This window comes from Panthera leo, chromosome B1, assembly GCF_018350215.1.
Source record: "Panthera leo isolate Ple1 chromosome B1, P.leo_Ple1_pat1.1, whole genome shotgun sequence".
NCBI classification, from domain to species: domain Eukaryota; kingdom Metazoa; phylum Chordata; class Mammalia; order Carnivora; family Felidae; genus Panthera; species Panthera leo.
The window spans coordinates 87,519,706-87,537,499 of record NC_056682.1 but is presented as its reverse complement, the minus strand read 5'-3'; the positions used below and the strand labels follow the sequence as shown (position 1 = coordinate 87,537,499).

Here is a 17,794-nt window from a genome sequence, read left to right as displayed (position 1 = left end):
CTGATTGCAAAAGTAGTTCCTTTCAGATAAAGGGATTCTAACTCTGTAACCTCTGACTTAATGTCATTCAATTTCTCATCTGGGTTGTACCTATTACAGTCAAAACATTTGCCCTACTCTATTTATGCCACCCAACCAACATTCATCAAACCTTAAAATGGTCATAGAAATTAGCAGGTTCCTAATCAACATGTGAAAGTTAAAAATAATTGTAGCCCAGCTCAGGGAAGTTATAGTCAGTTTCTCATTTTATGTTATATGAATTACATCTGTTTAAAGATATTATAGAAGACATTCATGCATCTGGTGGAAAGCTAGATTACATAGTATTCAAGGTCCCCTCTAATTCTCAAATTCTTTGATTCTACTCATTATACCATTTGTGGTCTCTTATTTTGTAAATAATGAAAGGAAACAGAAACATAAAGTAAAATTAAGACAGCCGCTGTTATTGTACCTAAAACATGAGTTCATGATTCTAAACTCAAAATATAAGCTCCAATAAAATTCAAATTCAAATTTAGATACAAGTACTATGAAAGGATGTAAAACAATCAAAAGCATTGACCTTCAAATTTTTTGGCCACACAATGGGGTTAGCATCCTTAATAAAGACATATGTGAAACTGAGAAATGCAAGAATTTCGATCCTAGGGAATATCAACTACATGTCCCATCAGTGAGAAATTTTTAGACTGAGCAAGGGCAAGGAAGAGTAACTTGGTAACCTTGTTCTCTGAACATAGAACCATCTCTTCTCTGTGACGTCTGGCCAGATACCGACCAACTGCCTCAGTTGCTCAACCAGTATAATTGTACACATATTTTGAAATATATTGAAAAATGGATTCACAAAACTTTTTACATGTATTTCCAGAAGAAATGCACAAAACTGAATGAGCTTAACTTAGGTATCAATTATCAATGATTAAAGAGAAGCACTGTCACATATTAAGATAATTCTAACAATTCCTTATTGTTATTAATAAAGTGCTGCCTCATTTTGCCAAAGAAATCTTTGTTAAGTTGGGTATAAATTCAATTTATGTATTAACTCAATTAGTATAAAATGAATGAATCATTTTTGAGAGATTCCTCCAGCAAATACTTTTACAAATTAATTCTGCTTACTAGTCCAGATTTTTCTAAATGCCTTTATTTACAGTGAGGTAATTTTCTGGGAAATTAGTTTATATACCTTAAGAACATATATCACTTGAGTATTTGTAAAATAAACTCTAGAAATGGTCTAAGAATGCAGAGAAACTTGCTTTGTAATAAAAAATCATAACATTACTATAATCTACACATACATAGTCAAGACATTATATGCTATTTTCTAGCAACTGTTAGAAAGCTATAAAGCATATAAAGATGAAATTTGCCTCTAACAGAAAACTGCATCCTTAAAATGCCAAAAATGCAAAATAAAAGACCTCAAATCAACCTTTAATGTTTTGTCATGCAATTAGCTATAGCACATTGGGACAAGATTTTTAGATTGTTTTGCTTTGCCGTGTTTTTTTAATCAGGTTACCAGTTTTACATGTCCTATAAGCAATGGGCCTGGTAAAACAGTATGATATTATTAATAAGTGCCTTTACACTGGCTTAATACAAGTCAATAGGAATAAAAACATATATACTAAGAATTTAGAATGGCAACATTTGAACTGAATATAAATTACGTGATTATCGACCATTTATGAATCAGTCTGATCAATTACACTGCCTTAAAGGTCTTTGGGCATTTTTCCCAAGCCAAGTTTCTCTTCCAAGTTATCGTTGGTACAAGGTGCAATGACTTTCAGGCATCAATTAATATAAATTGAAAGCAGGCAAAGTATTAATTAAACATGACACTCTGATTATTTAAACCTTCTATTAAAGTTGATTATTCAGACCATGCTGATAGCCTGTTCTTCAAAAATGACTGATGATATCGAGCTTTACTGACTTTCACCAAGTCTACTATTTCCAACTCTTCAAGACAGAAGGAATAAATGAAGTGAGAAGAACACTGGAACAAGTCTAATAGACAAACTGACTAATCTCAGACCCCCAAGGTCAAAGAAAAGCAATTCATTTCTTGGCTTTCATCAACACAAGACATGATTTATCAATTGAAGGGCAGGATTACAAACATTATACATCTCAATGATATGTTCTTTGCACTGTGTAACTTTGTGAACAATGATAGATTGCACTGTCGCCACACAAATAATGTCATAAGGCAAAACTCATTATATTTGCAAATAAAAACACCGGTTTTTAAAAACAAATGTACACATTACCAATCATTACTACTACCCATTTCATTTCTTGGGGGGGCATTTTAAATTTCAGAGATTCTTTGGGATTCTATCACCTTCATGATCCAAACTTTGGACATTCCAACTCCGCAAAATACTATTTTTACTCTTAGAGAGTCAGCCACCATGCTATAGATAATTTTTAAATGTAATATTTTTATATTATTACAAAAGTTTCAGTGATAATTACTGTCATTTTACATAAATATGTTAAATGCCTCTTAAAAGATTGCTACTCCCATAGATCCAAAGCCACTCTTAGAGAAGAAAACATTATAAAAGGACACCGGCAACATTTTTAACTTTATAAATGTAATCATATAGCAGGGATTTTGCCCCAATTTTTAGGATTAGTGCTTTAAAAGCTTTAAAGAGGAACTGAGACCTAACAGAAGAAAGAAGTCATGAGCTAGTTATTTTGATTCCATGAATCTCTCAGTTTACCTCTCACTTGTGATAACACTTAGGGAGCTGTTCTATAAGTCATTCTCATAATAGCAGTTCAGAAATGACTCCATAGAGTGATGTTAGGTAATCTGAAAAAATCGCCACTGAAATTAAAGTATATGTAAAGGGCAGTCCATTGTGATCATGAAACCTCATTCTACATTCTATATATTTTAAATCACATTGTTATTTTCAGTGATCTAAATTAATGATCACTTTTTCTATTAGGGCACAATTGTAGCAAAATTTTATTGCCTAGGTGGATAAGGATAGTAAAAGGTGTTGTATGTTCAGCTGATGATTCATTTCACCAGCTGCCAGAAAGTTACACGTTGCAGCACACCTGGACACATGCACCCGTGACTGATTGGGAAACACATTTATCTTGGCATGTCACAAAGGAGATGGAATTCTAATTACTCTCCCTTGTAACTAAATACATTTTGGAGCTGTATCTACCTACAAAATAATACAAATTACACATCTGGATGAGGTTCACATAATTTTACCATCTGTTCTCTATGTTCAACCATAAATACTTCCCAAATCATTCCTTGTGTTTAAAAAATAAGATTTAGTTTTAAAAGACCTGGACTGATTGCCAACCTTATAGAGAAATGTTATTTTTTAAAATTAAGACACTGAATACGTTGCTTAAAAGCTTGAACTTCTTTGGTTTGATAAATACACAGTACAAATTTAATCTTTACTTTTCATTAAGGGGATTTTGTGGATTTCTCATATTCTGACTTTGAGAAAATAAATTTGTTAGCTAAATTTTACACAGAATCATTCAGACAAAAACTGAATATTTGAGTACCTTGTATAACAGAACAAAAAGGTACCAGAGGTTTCCTTCTTCACCTTAAGTATTAGCAATTATTAATTATCTCGATCCCAAATTCCACAGATTCTTACTTAATTTCTCCGGAGAAGTTCCTTAGTTTGAGACCTTAAAATATCAAATTAAAAGTATTCTAGGAATATTTAATGAAGTTGGCAAAATCATAATTTCCAGAAAATGAAAACATTTCATCTGGTATAACCAGTGATAATAATCAGTCTAAATCAGTTTTGATAGCTACTTTTAAATTATTATAAACGTCTTATTTTCTCTAAATATAAAATGTTATATGAAATCTGTACATAAGAATAGGAGAGATCATAAAATACATATTCAATTTCAGTGCTGAAAGTTTATAGAACAGGCTTCAACAGGTGTGAAATACTTTTCATTTTTCTTTCAAAAACACTGAAGAGAATTGGCTAGGATATTGTTGCTTAGGAAATACTCTTATGTGAGTAACATTTTATGTTGTTCTTACAATCAGGAAATATAATTATAGTAACAACAACCAATTATGTAGTGATTAAAAAGTACAGTCCCTAAACTAAGTACTTTATACGTATTAACTCATCGCCACAACCCAATGAGGTAAGCGCTACAATTATTCTCACTTTTCGAGATGAGGAAACTTCTTTGCAACAACAAAAAACCACTGAATGCATACATCACTGTTCTTTAGTAGTTGTACATAATCACAGACATTATCAATGTGTGAAAATAAGACCCTTAAGAAAGAAAGAGAGAATCTTGAAAAGCATACTATTCTTGTAGAATACATCAGAAGTTCAGATCAGGGTAATTATGGCATAAATAGGTTTAAAATATATTCAATATACACAAGAGTAGTGTATACACAGCAAATAGACCTATATTTAAACCATTAAATACCATTAGAGGAGAACATGAGCTATCTCTATGCCATCGATGTACCATACAATAAATGTTACATTATAGGTCACATCCACAAACCTACAGTTTGCCTTTTTTTTTACATAAGAAATATTCTCTAATACTAGTTTTTAGTAACTAGACTCTTTAAAATGCCTTTAAACTTAAAAGACATAAACCATAGTAATCTCTTCTTTGCAATGGAACTCCAATAAATATTTTACGTATATAAAATCTAGTAAGAACAGCCTTTTCTCTGTGTTACCATTTACACACTTCTCAAAAATAGTAAAAACAGGGCAACCTATTTATCTGTGTCATCAATAGATTTAGAGCCAGAAAGTGGCTTATCATTTCAAAGGAATGCTAGAAGATACTAGTTCCCGGTAAATGCATGTACTGTACCACAATTCCAGTTCTAAATATGAAAGTACTATCATAAATTTCTCATATTTCTCAATAAAATAAACTTTTCACATGTTTAAATTACATATTGACTTGTGTAACGGTTGAATCAGATGGTATAAGACGTCATTTCAACCTTAGTTGCTGGTGTGCGTGTTCAAAATTCTGACGTGATACTTCGCCAGATCTAACTGGCTTACCATCTCCTGACAGACAGACATAGTCCCAGGATTTCTCAGTCTACCTTAAAGTGAATGGTGAACACTTGAGCCTCGTCTCTGATGTCTAGGCAATTTTATACTGACTCATCTTTGTACATGTTTTGTTTCTCAGAAGTCTTTCTCCCTTTCCCCTTTCTCTCTCTCTCTCTCTCTCTCTCTCTCTCTCTCTCTCTCTCTCATTCTTTCCTGTTTTTTTTTCTCCCCTGAAAAATACCTGTTTATCATTTGAGACTCGGTATAGGAATATCCCCCTAGACAGAGTTAAGTGTTTCCTCCTTTACTCTCTGTCAGATGAGTAAATAATCTATGATGGCATCATACTATGTTACTTTCATTTGTTTACACATTTGACTAAGTGACTAGACCATAAAATCTTAAATATAAGTTTTATCGTCATGTAAGAAATTTCTACCACAATGGTTGAAATAGGGTAGGTGTAAAATCAATGTCAGATGAATTAAATTACTTTATAATTCTGTCCATATCTTACATTGTACTTCTTAAAATTTCCCTCTTCTGCCCATAGATTATGCTGTTTTGCTGTATAAAGTCAAGCGTTTGTATGCAAATCACAAAATTCATTTGTCTAAGTCCTGAATTAAAAATAATTCATCTTAGGAATATTATATAGATCATCATCAAATTACCTAATCACCAAAAGTATTACCTAGGAACAAAAAGTAAAAGCAATCATCTAGCTACTAAAATTTGTAAGTTCTTATAATATTCTACAGTCACTTCTAGGCTTTCATAACTAATTGTTCATTAACTGCATTATTCTCTTTAATAGAATAGTTATGAAAAAACTCACATGAATTATTAGAAATAATCCATTTTTGGAGCTCATGTCTTACAGAACATTTGTGGGCAGCTGACTTATCATACGTTAACATACGTAACATATGTAGACTTTTATGAAATTGGTTATCTAAAACATAACTATATGATAACTTTATATCTTCAGGTTATCAGATAATTTAGTGTTGAATGTGGAATATTCCTCATAAATATTTCAGAATAAATATGGCCACTTACTTCTCAGGATTTTCTACTTCTTCCGTAACAAAGTTGAGATAAAACCTAAAAAGATATAAATGAATTATAAATTACCAATATATTTTATGACTATAAACCAAAGTTTCAAGTTTTAAATATCTACAAACTCAGAATTATAAAAAATTATAAACAAATAATTATTGTGAGATGAAAATCTCCAATACTCAAAAGCCCCAACAAATCATTTTTCTATTAAGCCATATTTCTTATTTTTCTTATTTTTTTTATTTTTTGTTTTTTAAATGTTTATTTATTTTGAGAGAGAGAGAGAGCACGTGGGGGAGGGGCAGAGGGAGAAAAGGAAAGAGAATCCCAAACAGGCTCCACACTAAGCATGGAGTCTGACATAGGACTCAATCTCACGATCGTGAGATCATGACCTGAGTCAAAATCAAGAAGAATCAGGTGCTTAACCAACTGGGCCACCCAGGCTTCCCCAGTTATTTTTTATTTTTTAATATTTTTACAGAGGTATAACATATGAATATTTAAGTGCATAAATCTTAATCTATAATTTGGTGAATTTTTACATATTTATATACCCATGGAACCAACAAAAAGATCAAGAGATAAAACGTTCCTAGAACCCTAGAAGGTTTCCTTATCACCTTTTCTAGTCAATATCATCTCTTTCATTCTCTTGTAAAGGCAACCATTATTCTGACTTTTATCACCATTGCTAAGTTTTTTTGTTTCATCACACTAGACTAATATTTGCCTGTATAACTATTATACAATATTTATTATTTTGTGTCTGGCTTTTTTTTCCTGAGCTTTATTTTCATGAGCCTCACCCATGCTGTTGTATGTAACAATAATTCATTATTTTTACTGATGTGTTCTATTGTACTGTTACACTATACATTCTACTGTTGATGGTTTTGGATTACTTCCAATATATAGCTATTATGAATAGATACCATAAATATGCATGTTCTTTTGGGGACCAGGCAATCATTTCTGTTTGGCAAATACTCAGAATATAATCACTGAGTCAACAAGTGGATGTATGTTTAGAGTCAAACTATTTTTTTCCATTTTTGCATTCCCAGCAATATAGGAGATTATCACGTGTCAGCCACTAGGGAAAACGAAGTGGAAAATCCACACTAATTCTCCTCAAGGACCTCATAGTATATACAGTGGAGCATAGACTTGTGCAATGTAGCATAGGAGCCAGTGCTGGAGTGTGCACAGGGTACCATGGGAGCCAGAGGCAAGGTCTAACCCAGACTGGCAAGTCAGGGAAGATTTTCTAGAGAAGCCATCACCCAAGTTGAGTCCTCAAAAATGCTTAACGTCTAGCCCTAGTGAAGTGGTGTAAGAACATTCCAGACTGAGTATAGCACACAAGCACAGGGGTGGAAGCCACAGTTTAGTATTTTGCAGCTCTAAAGTGTGTCAGGGGTAGTGAGAACAGACTTTAAGTACCAGATGGCCTTAGGCTTCAGGAATCCAGATTTTAGTAGTGGTGGCAGGTCAATCAAAGCTTATAGGACAATAGAAGTGTGACAATAGCATTTCTCAGTTTTAGAGTTCATGGCTTCATACTTGCACACAAGGGCAAGTAGGAACTGACAACGGGATCAAAGATAATAGATTCTTAATCTTCACTTCTTCCTTTCAATTCACTGTTTTCTGGTATGTGCCTATCCAGATACCTCAAGTCACAAGACTATGAAGTTGCATTTTTAGACATACAGTCATTACACTATAAGTGGATAACTAAACAGCAGAACATTTTGGACACTTTTCCCAAGTCCTGAACGCTTTTCTGGGTCCCTTACATGACAAAAAGTATTCTAGGCACAAAAGAGTTCACTTTCAAGTTTGATAGGATTACAAATATCCCCCTAAAGTTATGGCCCTAGAGAAAGAAATTCAGATTCCTTTCCTTGACTTTGTGACTCTACTCACCCCACCCAGAAATGTCTACCACCTTGCAACCTTGACTTCTTTTTCCAATCTAAAGGGATTGCTGGATACTCTTTTAAGCCCTTATAGTTCTTTTTCAAGGTTCTAAGATGTATGACCAAGGCAGACTCCATCCTCAAACAAGCATATGTAGATAATTTGATTGCGAAGATGGGAAAGCTAAGAGATCATAACGGGAGAGCTAAACATATGAAGACAAAGACATTTCTCTTCTTCATTTCATACATTTAGAGCATTTCCACAAAATAAAAAAAGTCATATTTTCAAAACACTTTTCTATTCTCTTACTCCATGGAAGATAAAATAGCTATTAATATAGGTACACAGAAGCTTGGGTCTATAAGTGTGAATTTTCTATAACCTAAAACCAAATGGCTAGAATATTAGCCCAACAGACTTTAATATCAAGTATGTCATAGCTTAAAACAAGAATGAGAAAACCTGTCTTATCCCATCTTTATAAAAACCCATCTAAATTCACAAGTAGAAAGTTGATGTTCATGGTTGTTAAACACTAGACAATAAGCTCCAAATGGAGTCACTTATGCTAAGCTCCACGACACCAAACCAAGGCAATTATAGTTTCAACTCTCCCAGTAACGGAACTTTAAACCAGCCACTCAGGAATCACTTGATTAGTACTAGTTAGGTAATCTGCCTGATAGATTTCTGCCATCGTTTAAATGAAAGTAACCTTGCAAAAACCAACTGCTTTTTTGCCTACACTAACTTCTTTGTTCCTGCTCCCTTCTGCCTATAAAAGTCTTTCATTTTGTACAGTTCCTCTGAGCTCCATTCTATCTGCTAGATTAAATGCTGCCTGATTCAAATTGATTTTTGCTCAAATAAAGTCTTAAAAATTTTAATACGCTTCAGTTTATCTTTTAACAAGGTGAAGACATCTAATATTTTAAGGACTGTGTCTTAAGTAGAAACATTTGAATAGCTGACAGAATAGTAGCAATAAAGGTGATCTAAAAAGTTAGCAGCCAAGGATATTTTTTAATGACTGGAGAGTAAGTTTCTAAAAATAGAGGCTGTAGTTATACCAGGAAGGCAAGTAACAATCAATACTTATATCTGGAATATGCACTCTGAGGGATTTCATGTGTTTGTTATAAGGCCAAAGCAATGGGAAATACAGGAAGAACATGCAGGGGAAAAAAAGAAAAAAAAATCCCCCCAAAATGAAACAAAACACACACACACACACACACACACACACACAGAGAGAGAGAGAGAGAGAGAGAGAGAGAGAGAGAGGTTTCCAGGCTTCTCACGTCAAAAATATCCAGTTCCTTCTTAATAGTTGTTTTAGAAACTGGTGTTTTCCAACAATGTTTACAGCAAGAAAGGAAACATTTGTGTGTGTGTGGGGGGGGGGGGGAAGGCCACAATTTGAAATATTTGCCATAGCTCCAGAGAATAGAGAAAAGGAAAAGGCTGGGTGGGGGTGCAAAGGAGAAAGCTTCCTATTTTGGTCCAAACATTCACATCCTATGGGAAATACACCTTTATGCTCTCCTAGTTTCCAGCAATGAGTCCATAGCATTCTCCTTGCTGTACATCTCCTCAAGGCCTCTAGAGAATGTTCACAAGATCTATTGTTTCAGCTCTTCCATAATTGTGTATAAAAAGCACCACAAAGCTGTGAATGCATCCCAGTACCCAACTATGTGAATTATTTTTTAAAAAAAAGCTTATTCTTTAGATTAGATTTGACACAATGGTACAAAATAATCCCAGCAGGTGCTTTCGAAAGACTAAATCCACTAGAGGATAGGATTTAAAAGGGAGAAGAAAGACACCGGAAAACTTTCTATTACACAGTTTAAAAAAAATCCCACCAAGCAATATTTAGCTTTGGATCAGGATATGGGACTGAAATTGGTTGAGTTCCCTTGGGCCACAGGGAACACTGGCAGACCTATCTCTCTGAATGCAGACATTGGCAATGATATTAAAGTTGCTCTGACCCAACTCTGTGACCTGGCTGGGTTAATGATTTCTCTCCCCCTAATCATGTTTCTGTGAAGGAGTTTTCATCATTCTAAAAAGGTTCTGCACTCCTCATGGCCAAAAGCCTACTTTATTCAGACCCAAGGTTTGGCAGGATCTTTTTCCCATTCACCATGGAGGAGTTGAATTGCTAACAGAGCAAGGCCTCCTGGACAACAAAGGTCTTGCTGCTTTTACTTACACCCTAGGTGGTTGAGTTCTGATGACAGTGGCTGCTTCTGTCTGACTTATTTGCAATGCCCCCCACACTTTTTGTTTGCATCAAACGTTGTCACAGCAGCAGCACAGAGAGCAGAGGCTCATTTACAGTGCCTCATTTATAATTCCACCACCTAGTCTTGTAATTATACCGTGAAAGACAGACAGAGGTCAGAGAGGCAGGATCACATTTGGGAAGGGAATAAATACCCGTCTCTGTGAACTCTTTTAGTCTCCATCTTGTTCCATTTACAGCCAGATACTAACTTTTCCTCTGGAACTCCAAACCGACAGACTGTTTCTTCTAAACACAGCTTCCTTTTTCTAAGACTGATGGCCATAGATTAACAACCAGATTATTTCTGCCTATCCACAAAGCAGCATTCAGGTAGCATAAAAACCTTGTTATAGAAATACAGTTACTTATCTGTCTCTCCACAAACCACTTGTATCAGATAACATTCCATTTAAAATCCTGGCCTTAATTTCTAGTACTAGAATTTATCCCTTAAGAATATGAGAAAATCAACAGTTTTCTGTTCTTTAAAATAGGGAGTGGATATGAGGATTATATGCGTAAAAGTATAAACAAAAGTTCATGTAAACCCCACTTTCTCTGTAAACAGAAATTGAAATAAACTTCTAGGCCCAAGATAGGGCACTCAGTCCCCAAACACCAACTCTGGGATCTATCTTTATTTCCTTGTTCCTTATTCATTTTCTATCTTTCTCTTTCTTGTTCCTTATTCTTTGAAACAATTCTAAGAATTCTAATTAATTCTAATTTAAGCCCATCCTATAAAAGTTCCCTGTCTTCCATCCCATTTTGCACTTCTCTGGACTCTTGAAAGTGGAGACTGCCCACTTCATGCATTGCTAAAGAAAGTTGATCCGTATCACCTAAATTGCTTTCTTAAATCCTTTTAACGAGAGGCACATGTTGGGTTCAGCACCAATCAAACAAAATATTCAGATAATAAGATAATTCAAGATGAAAAGAGTGAGAGAAATGGAGAAATCGATCAGCTCTCAAAAGCCTACAGAAGTGGAGAAGGTTTGCTCTACATGAAGCAGGCAACCCGAATATTTGGTGCTGGTAGTGGGAGAGTGAGTTGGGTAGAAGAGTATTTTAAGATTCCGTGGGAACAGATGCATGGTAGTCACAGGCAAAAGAAACTTCATTCAATAGAATTAATCAAATCTCCCTTGTGACTATCTCCACATTCCACATTCCTGAGTGAATATTGCTGGGCTCCCAACACTTGGCTCTAGCTGAAAGCTTCTATCACTTCCCCACTTCACTCTGGTCTCCGGGTGCCCTTCCCAGTAGCTTGGCTGCTGCCCCAGGGCACCAGAGCTTTGATCCAAGCTGAATGGCCATAGAATAGTTGATTCTGCTACGAACCCTGTGATCACAACTCTGTTCTCTCTGCCCAGCATCACATTATGCTTTGGACAAAAATAAAAAGATTTCAAATATTCTGTGTGATTCAAGATTAACACACACAATGGCTATAAGAATATTTCTTGAATATACAAATATTTTACACTATACTCCTTAGAGCTACAATCTTTGAATGTCTTTCAAAAGCTAGGTTAAAGTTTTTTTTTAAGTTCCTGTACCCTCCCGATTTTCCTCTAATGCTGTATTTTCATAATTCATTGAGATTTATATGGTAAACATTCCATTTATTTTGAAATACATCTTTATATTCCATGCATTAGCTGGAAGGTACAAATCTAAAAAGTAAAGGAATGAAAGTACATTTTATTTGCATTTGTAATGCAGTTACATAATTTTTGAGCTAGTGTGGTTTCCTGATACTATTTTTATGTTTACAGAACACTCTCATAGCTAAAATTGTACAACTATTAGCTCCAAAAATAATAATAATAAAGAGATTTTGCCACTAATTATGCCAAAACTGTGAAATTTAATTTTACTGCAAAGATTTTGATGCTTAAGCAATACTTTGCTACCTGGTGGGCTTTCTCGTAATAGTCACTTCAACTGAATCTTACATCGATAAAATTTAATTAGAGAAAAATCCCATTCTTATCCATGAGTATTGTTATTCAAGTTATTGAATAAAGTAAGGCATAAGTTAGAAACAAAGTTCTAATGCTTCAACCAGAATGGTTATCACAGTTGGAAAGCACAAAGGCAATGTACCCATGGCAGAGTGATTTTCATCATTTTTGCTGCATACTTTATTTTTCAAATGTGGAGGAAATTTTAAGGAATTTGTAGGAACCAGTAAAATGTAGATTATCTAGTATGCCTAATTTCATTATCTTAGTTTTCCTACCCTGCCTTTAGAGTATCATTTTACCTCCTGGGTACATCTTACTTATTTCTATATCTGAATTATTTCATTCTCATGGGAAAGCAGAGAAAAATCAATTAATCACTATTCACAAACAACCTTGGAGCTTCAGCTGAAAGGCCTTTTGACAAGCAAAGAACTCATCTTTAATTTCCCGTGGCACTGTTATGTCCTCACTGATACAGACTTCTAAGTGATTTGTATTGGTTCTTAATGTCAGCAAGCCCTCTTGCTCATAGACCCCAGCAGTTAAAACCGGAAATAGATAAGACCATTTAACTCATGCTCTAACTAAAACCTATTGTGCTTATTTCTTATCGCACTTTCTTGAGGCATTGACAAAGACATTTTGCAATGACCAGAATGTTCTAACCACCAGACCAGAAAAGCCCTGATAGCAACGGAATGCCTAGAAGACCACACCCCACACATCCCAGTCCCTACCCATGATCATGGACTGAAAACATACCCACTGTCCGCTCTTTTGCACAGATGCTCCAACCTCTCCCTATAAAATTCTAGGTGTCCTTCTTATCGGTGGAGAGGTGGATTGTTAACGCTTGAGCTTGTCACCTCCCCCCGCTGCCAGCACCCAAAACAAATTTCTCTCTTCCTCTTTTCCAAACCCTCGTTGCATTTGGCTTCTCTTGTGACACGTTTATCCAAGTTTGTTCGGCAACAGTGTTGGCAAGCTCAGCCCAGGAGGTGTACTTTCTTTTTTTTTTTTTTTTTTTTTTTTTAACGTTTATTTATTTTTAAGACAGAGAGAGACACAGCATGAACGGGGGAGGGGCAGAGAGAGAGGGAGACACAGAATCGGAAGCAGGCTCCAGGCTCTGAGCTGTCAGCCCAGAGCCCGACGTGGGGCTCGAACTCGCGGACCGCGAGATCATGACCTGAGCCGAAGTCGGACGCTCAACCGACTGAGCCACCCAGGCGCCCCAGGAGGTGTACTTTCAATTTGTCCAGCCCCCTCAGGAGTCACCAGGATGGAGCAGTTGGTCCTGGCAACATGCACCAGGGCTCACCCATTTGTTTCCTGACTTAATGGCTGTGATAGATCTTTCAGTAACATTAAGGCCCACATTTGTTTGTTTTTTTACAACACCAGGCTAAATCTAATAGTCACCTTGACTGAAAAACTCAGTTATGTTTACGTTAAGTCATATGCACAGTAATTGCCCTGGTGGAGGGAGCCACACCATCTTTCTCACTTTAAGAAAAAGTAGATTGTGCTGGATTGTGGTTATTCACACTGTCTAGCACCTTGCTTGGCACTTAGCCAAACTACTTGAAGGAATTAATGAACCATACAAACCACCAGATCTAGAGATATCAACTTACCAGCCAGCGTATGCATACATCCCATAATAAAAAGCCAGTGGCAACCCCATGATACTTGCATCTCTTCCTGAAAAGGCATCTTGAAAGTGTTGTGTTTGCCCTGCGATGAGAATAGAAAGATTTTAGGACTTTTCAAAGAATAAGCCATAAACATGGGGAAAGAAATGGGAGGGTTGGGGATGAACTATGCTGTTCCAGGTCCAGATTTCTCACTCCCTGCTCATTGCCAGATTTATCTATTAATACTTTATCCGTTCTAGAGAAGGAGGCCCAAAAGTATATGGATCACCACTAACACTAACTACTTCACATTTCTTTTCTAATAAAATTATAGCAAAGAGGAAAATAGCATTTAAAAACCATTTCCTTGTTTGAGTGTGCCTCTGCTCTTTTAGAGTTTGAGCATGAAAGAAGACTAAAGAATACTCTGTAAGCTATAGTTCATAGGAGTGTAGTAGAATTCTTTTAAATGAAGATAATGTAAAGCTTGTGTTGGGAAGCTAGAATTTCCTCTGCCCTTCCATATCCTTCTAGCTGGACTAACACTTAAACTGACATGAGGCAGATTAACAGGAGAAAATCAAATTTAGTAAACGTACATATGGGAACGTCCACAGACATGGAGATTCCAAAGACAGTGAGACAGTATGACACTTAGATGAGCTAAGAAGAGGGGTAGCATTCTGAGGATACAAAGGGGAGAAAGACATTTGTAGGAAGGTAAAAGGAGATGTTTGGAAAACAAAAGTTGCCCTGTTATGCAGATGAGTCTCTTAAGTAAAAAAGAATCTCTGTTAATAGCTCTCTTCCTGGTATAAGCAGGATGGGGTAAAAAGTTTTTCCTGAACCTACTGTGTTTGGATTGTTCTTAACTCAAAATAATGTTCATGCCAAAGTGTCTCATCTTGCTGGCAGACTGCTCTGTCTTCTATACTTGGAAAAGAAATATCGACAGGTCTACTCTCAATGAGGAGGTAGCAAAAAAATCCAAGAACCACCTTCTCATATCATTTAACTTTCTTTCTTCTTTCTGTTTTCAACCTGTAATCTATTAGGCATCCACCATTGTTGGTAAACCCTGTGGACCCAATCTGGCCTTTCAAAGCTTCCGTGTTAAATAAAATTTTATTGGAGCACAGCTAGGCTTACTTGTTTGTGTATTAGGATTGATATTACCAGTCTATGGCTGATTTCACCCTGCAACAACAGAATTGGGTAGTCGTGACAGAGACTGTATAGCATGTAAAGTTGAAAATATTTACTGTCTGGCCTTTATGGAGAAAGTCCACTAATACTACGTCTTAGAGAATGACGTAGTTTCCTTTTACAAACACTGAAAAGGAATTATACTAAATTTTAAAATGGATAGATTTTAACAAATTATGCATCAACATGTGGATTGAATGCTTTAATTCTTAACATTTTTCCCTACTTCATGAATGATACTGGGCCTTTTTCGTGTGTATCTTTGGATAACTACCAAGAAAAACCCTACCAAAATTCAGATTTATTCAGCCAATATTCAAAGTTAAATACAAAAAAAGTCTCTTTCCCAAAGAAAATAGCAAATGAGATCACCCAGAGGGGAAATGTGACTTTGTTTCAAAATTGGTCTTCACTTAAGTAAATAAAAGGAGGATGGAAGTTGGATGATGTATGTGATTATGACCCTCTCTCTTCATTCAAATCTCAATTCTTACCTGGGTTGCCCAGACAACAATATATATTAATATAATAAGTATGAGTTTTGAGACCAAAAACAAAGAAAGTTGAATTGTGTGCTAAATAATTTTTCCCTCAAAGTGTCCAGTTCCAAAATATATTTCATTTAAAAAAAAAAAAAATGACACAGTGAATTTAGAAATACCTCATAGAAGGGAAATATAAATACTGGGGCTCAGATAAAAATATCTATTGAATATTCTTTTATCATGACCTATTGTCTCCTTGGCCAAAAGAGATAATATTCTAAGAGTACAGTACTGAATAATCAAGAAGAGAAACTAAACTTTGTTAAAGGCCAGGTCCTAAAGCATAAATCCTAAAAAATGTCATTTTTAAAATATTACAAAAGACAGGCTTTTCTAAACTTCAGGAATATTTTGGCCGCATAACAGAGGTCTCAGGAATATGAAAATCCTAATATTCAAAGGAAAGTTTACCAAATCCTCATAAATAAATATAGACCACACAAATATTTTCAAGATCTTATTAGAGTGGAAATAAGTGCATAATCTGTATCAATAAAGCTTTTCTCTTCCTGGAGTTTCAAATTAATGTGAAAAATATGTGATTAAGTTAGAAAAAAAATCAACATTTTGTAGTAATAGAGTAAATACACTTGCTAAATATGATCTCCAAAATATTAAAATTTACTTTAAATGTAGTAATATTCTTACGGTATTTCTCTACTAGGTGAACTAGAAGAGGAAGCCTGTTCACATTAAGCACTGATAGCATAAGTATTAATTAAAAGATCATTCTATTTCAAGTGTCAAAAACGACCCAAAAAATACACTGTGATCTCTGCTCTTAAGGAATTTGCAATAAAATAACCTTTGGAAAACCTCACTTCATACATATATCAATAGGTGGAAAAAAAATGACTACAGTCTTATATTACACCAAAAAGAAAAAAAAAATCTTAGTTTTAAAGGATAGTACATCATCTTTTGGAACCTAAACTAGAACTAAAGTAGGGTCAACAACTCAGAGTCTCTGCACTTTCCACAAATGGAAGAAACCCCTTACAGAAGACTAACGAGTTAGCTCAGAAAAAGAAAGCAGCAATAAAACAGATTATTTTCTCTGCATTTCTAATTGATCAGATAAAATGAGCAGGCTAGCTCTATGGGGACCAATGTGAATTGGAAGAGCGAGCTCATGTCTTCTCTTTCTTTAGCGTAAGCCATGGCATTAAAATCTTTATCGTATCTCCTCTGAGTTGGCTGAAGTTGCTGGATTTGATGCGAACATTGAGCCAGGACAGTTCTAAGATCTTCTATTCATAAATGGACAATTAGCAGCTCCTAATTATTGTTAATGTAACAATAAAAATTAAGTTTTACAACTTTTTTGTCAGATAATATTTGGTTTTTAGGAATGCTAGTCCCATATCTGACTCCCTTTCTGTCAAGACTCTATTCTCAAGATAAAAGCAGTAATAGCCATAGAGTAAGAGAATTATTGGTCATCTTTCATCATTTTCCAGATATCCTTTCTTCTCTAGTCTTTATTACTATTATTGAACTATTTTAAAGTAAAACTAAGAGGATATAGGTATCTGTAGTTAAAACTAATTGCAATTTTTTTTCCACTTTGAGTTTCACTCCAAAGAGTTTATAGATGGAGAGAATTCACTAATGCCTTATTTTGTTGCCTGGCCCAGTCTTAATCTTCTTGTTGCCATTCAGCTGTAAATACCAACACACCCCAATGCAACCGTCTTTCAAATCAATTAGATGACAGTATAGAGTCTAAGTTCCACAAGCAGAGACTAATTAAGGGATTCTGCTAGTACAAGCAAAAGTTAGGGCTAGAAGAGATCAAAAGCAGATACGTATTTTAAAAAGCATTTACTTTCCAGTCCATACCTTTAATTAGCTGCATAACTCCAGGGACTATAATTATCAGAATTGCTGTGAGCTTGCAAAAGGTTAGGAAAATCTGGATCCGGGCACTCCAGCTGACACTCATGCTGTTTAGGACCATCACTACAGCTGCAAACAAATAAATGAAAGTTACAAAAGGTGAATTCTCATTGGCATGAAGACATGAAGACCTCGCTATTCAAAG

The 17,794-nt window shown here is 35.2% G+C and overlaps 1 protein-coding gene across 7 annotated transcripts in view; it reads right to left on the bottom strand.

Moving 5' to 3' along the window:
• SLC7A11 (solute carrier family 7 member 11) overlaps positions 1-17,794 on the bottom strand; it is a 246,439-nt gene that overhangs the window by 211,801 nt on the left and 16,844 nt on the right. For all 7 annotated transcript variants that reach the window (XR_006201707.1, XR_006201708.1, XR_006201709.1 and 4 more), the window contains exons 4-6: positions 17,593-17,718; positions 14,000-14,099; positions 6,156-6,200 (exon numbers count right to left, since the gene is read on the bottom strand). Coding sequence is in view for 4 of the 7 variants with exons in the window: in XM_042935484.1 (XP_042791418.1) it covers positions 6,156-6,200; positions 14,000-14,099; positions 17,593-17,718 (271 nt within the window). In the remaining 3 variants the exon portion in view is untranslated. The remainder of the gene's footprint in view (positions 1-6,155; positions 6,201-13,999; positions 14,100-17,592; positions 17,719-17,794) is intronic.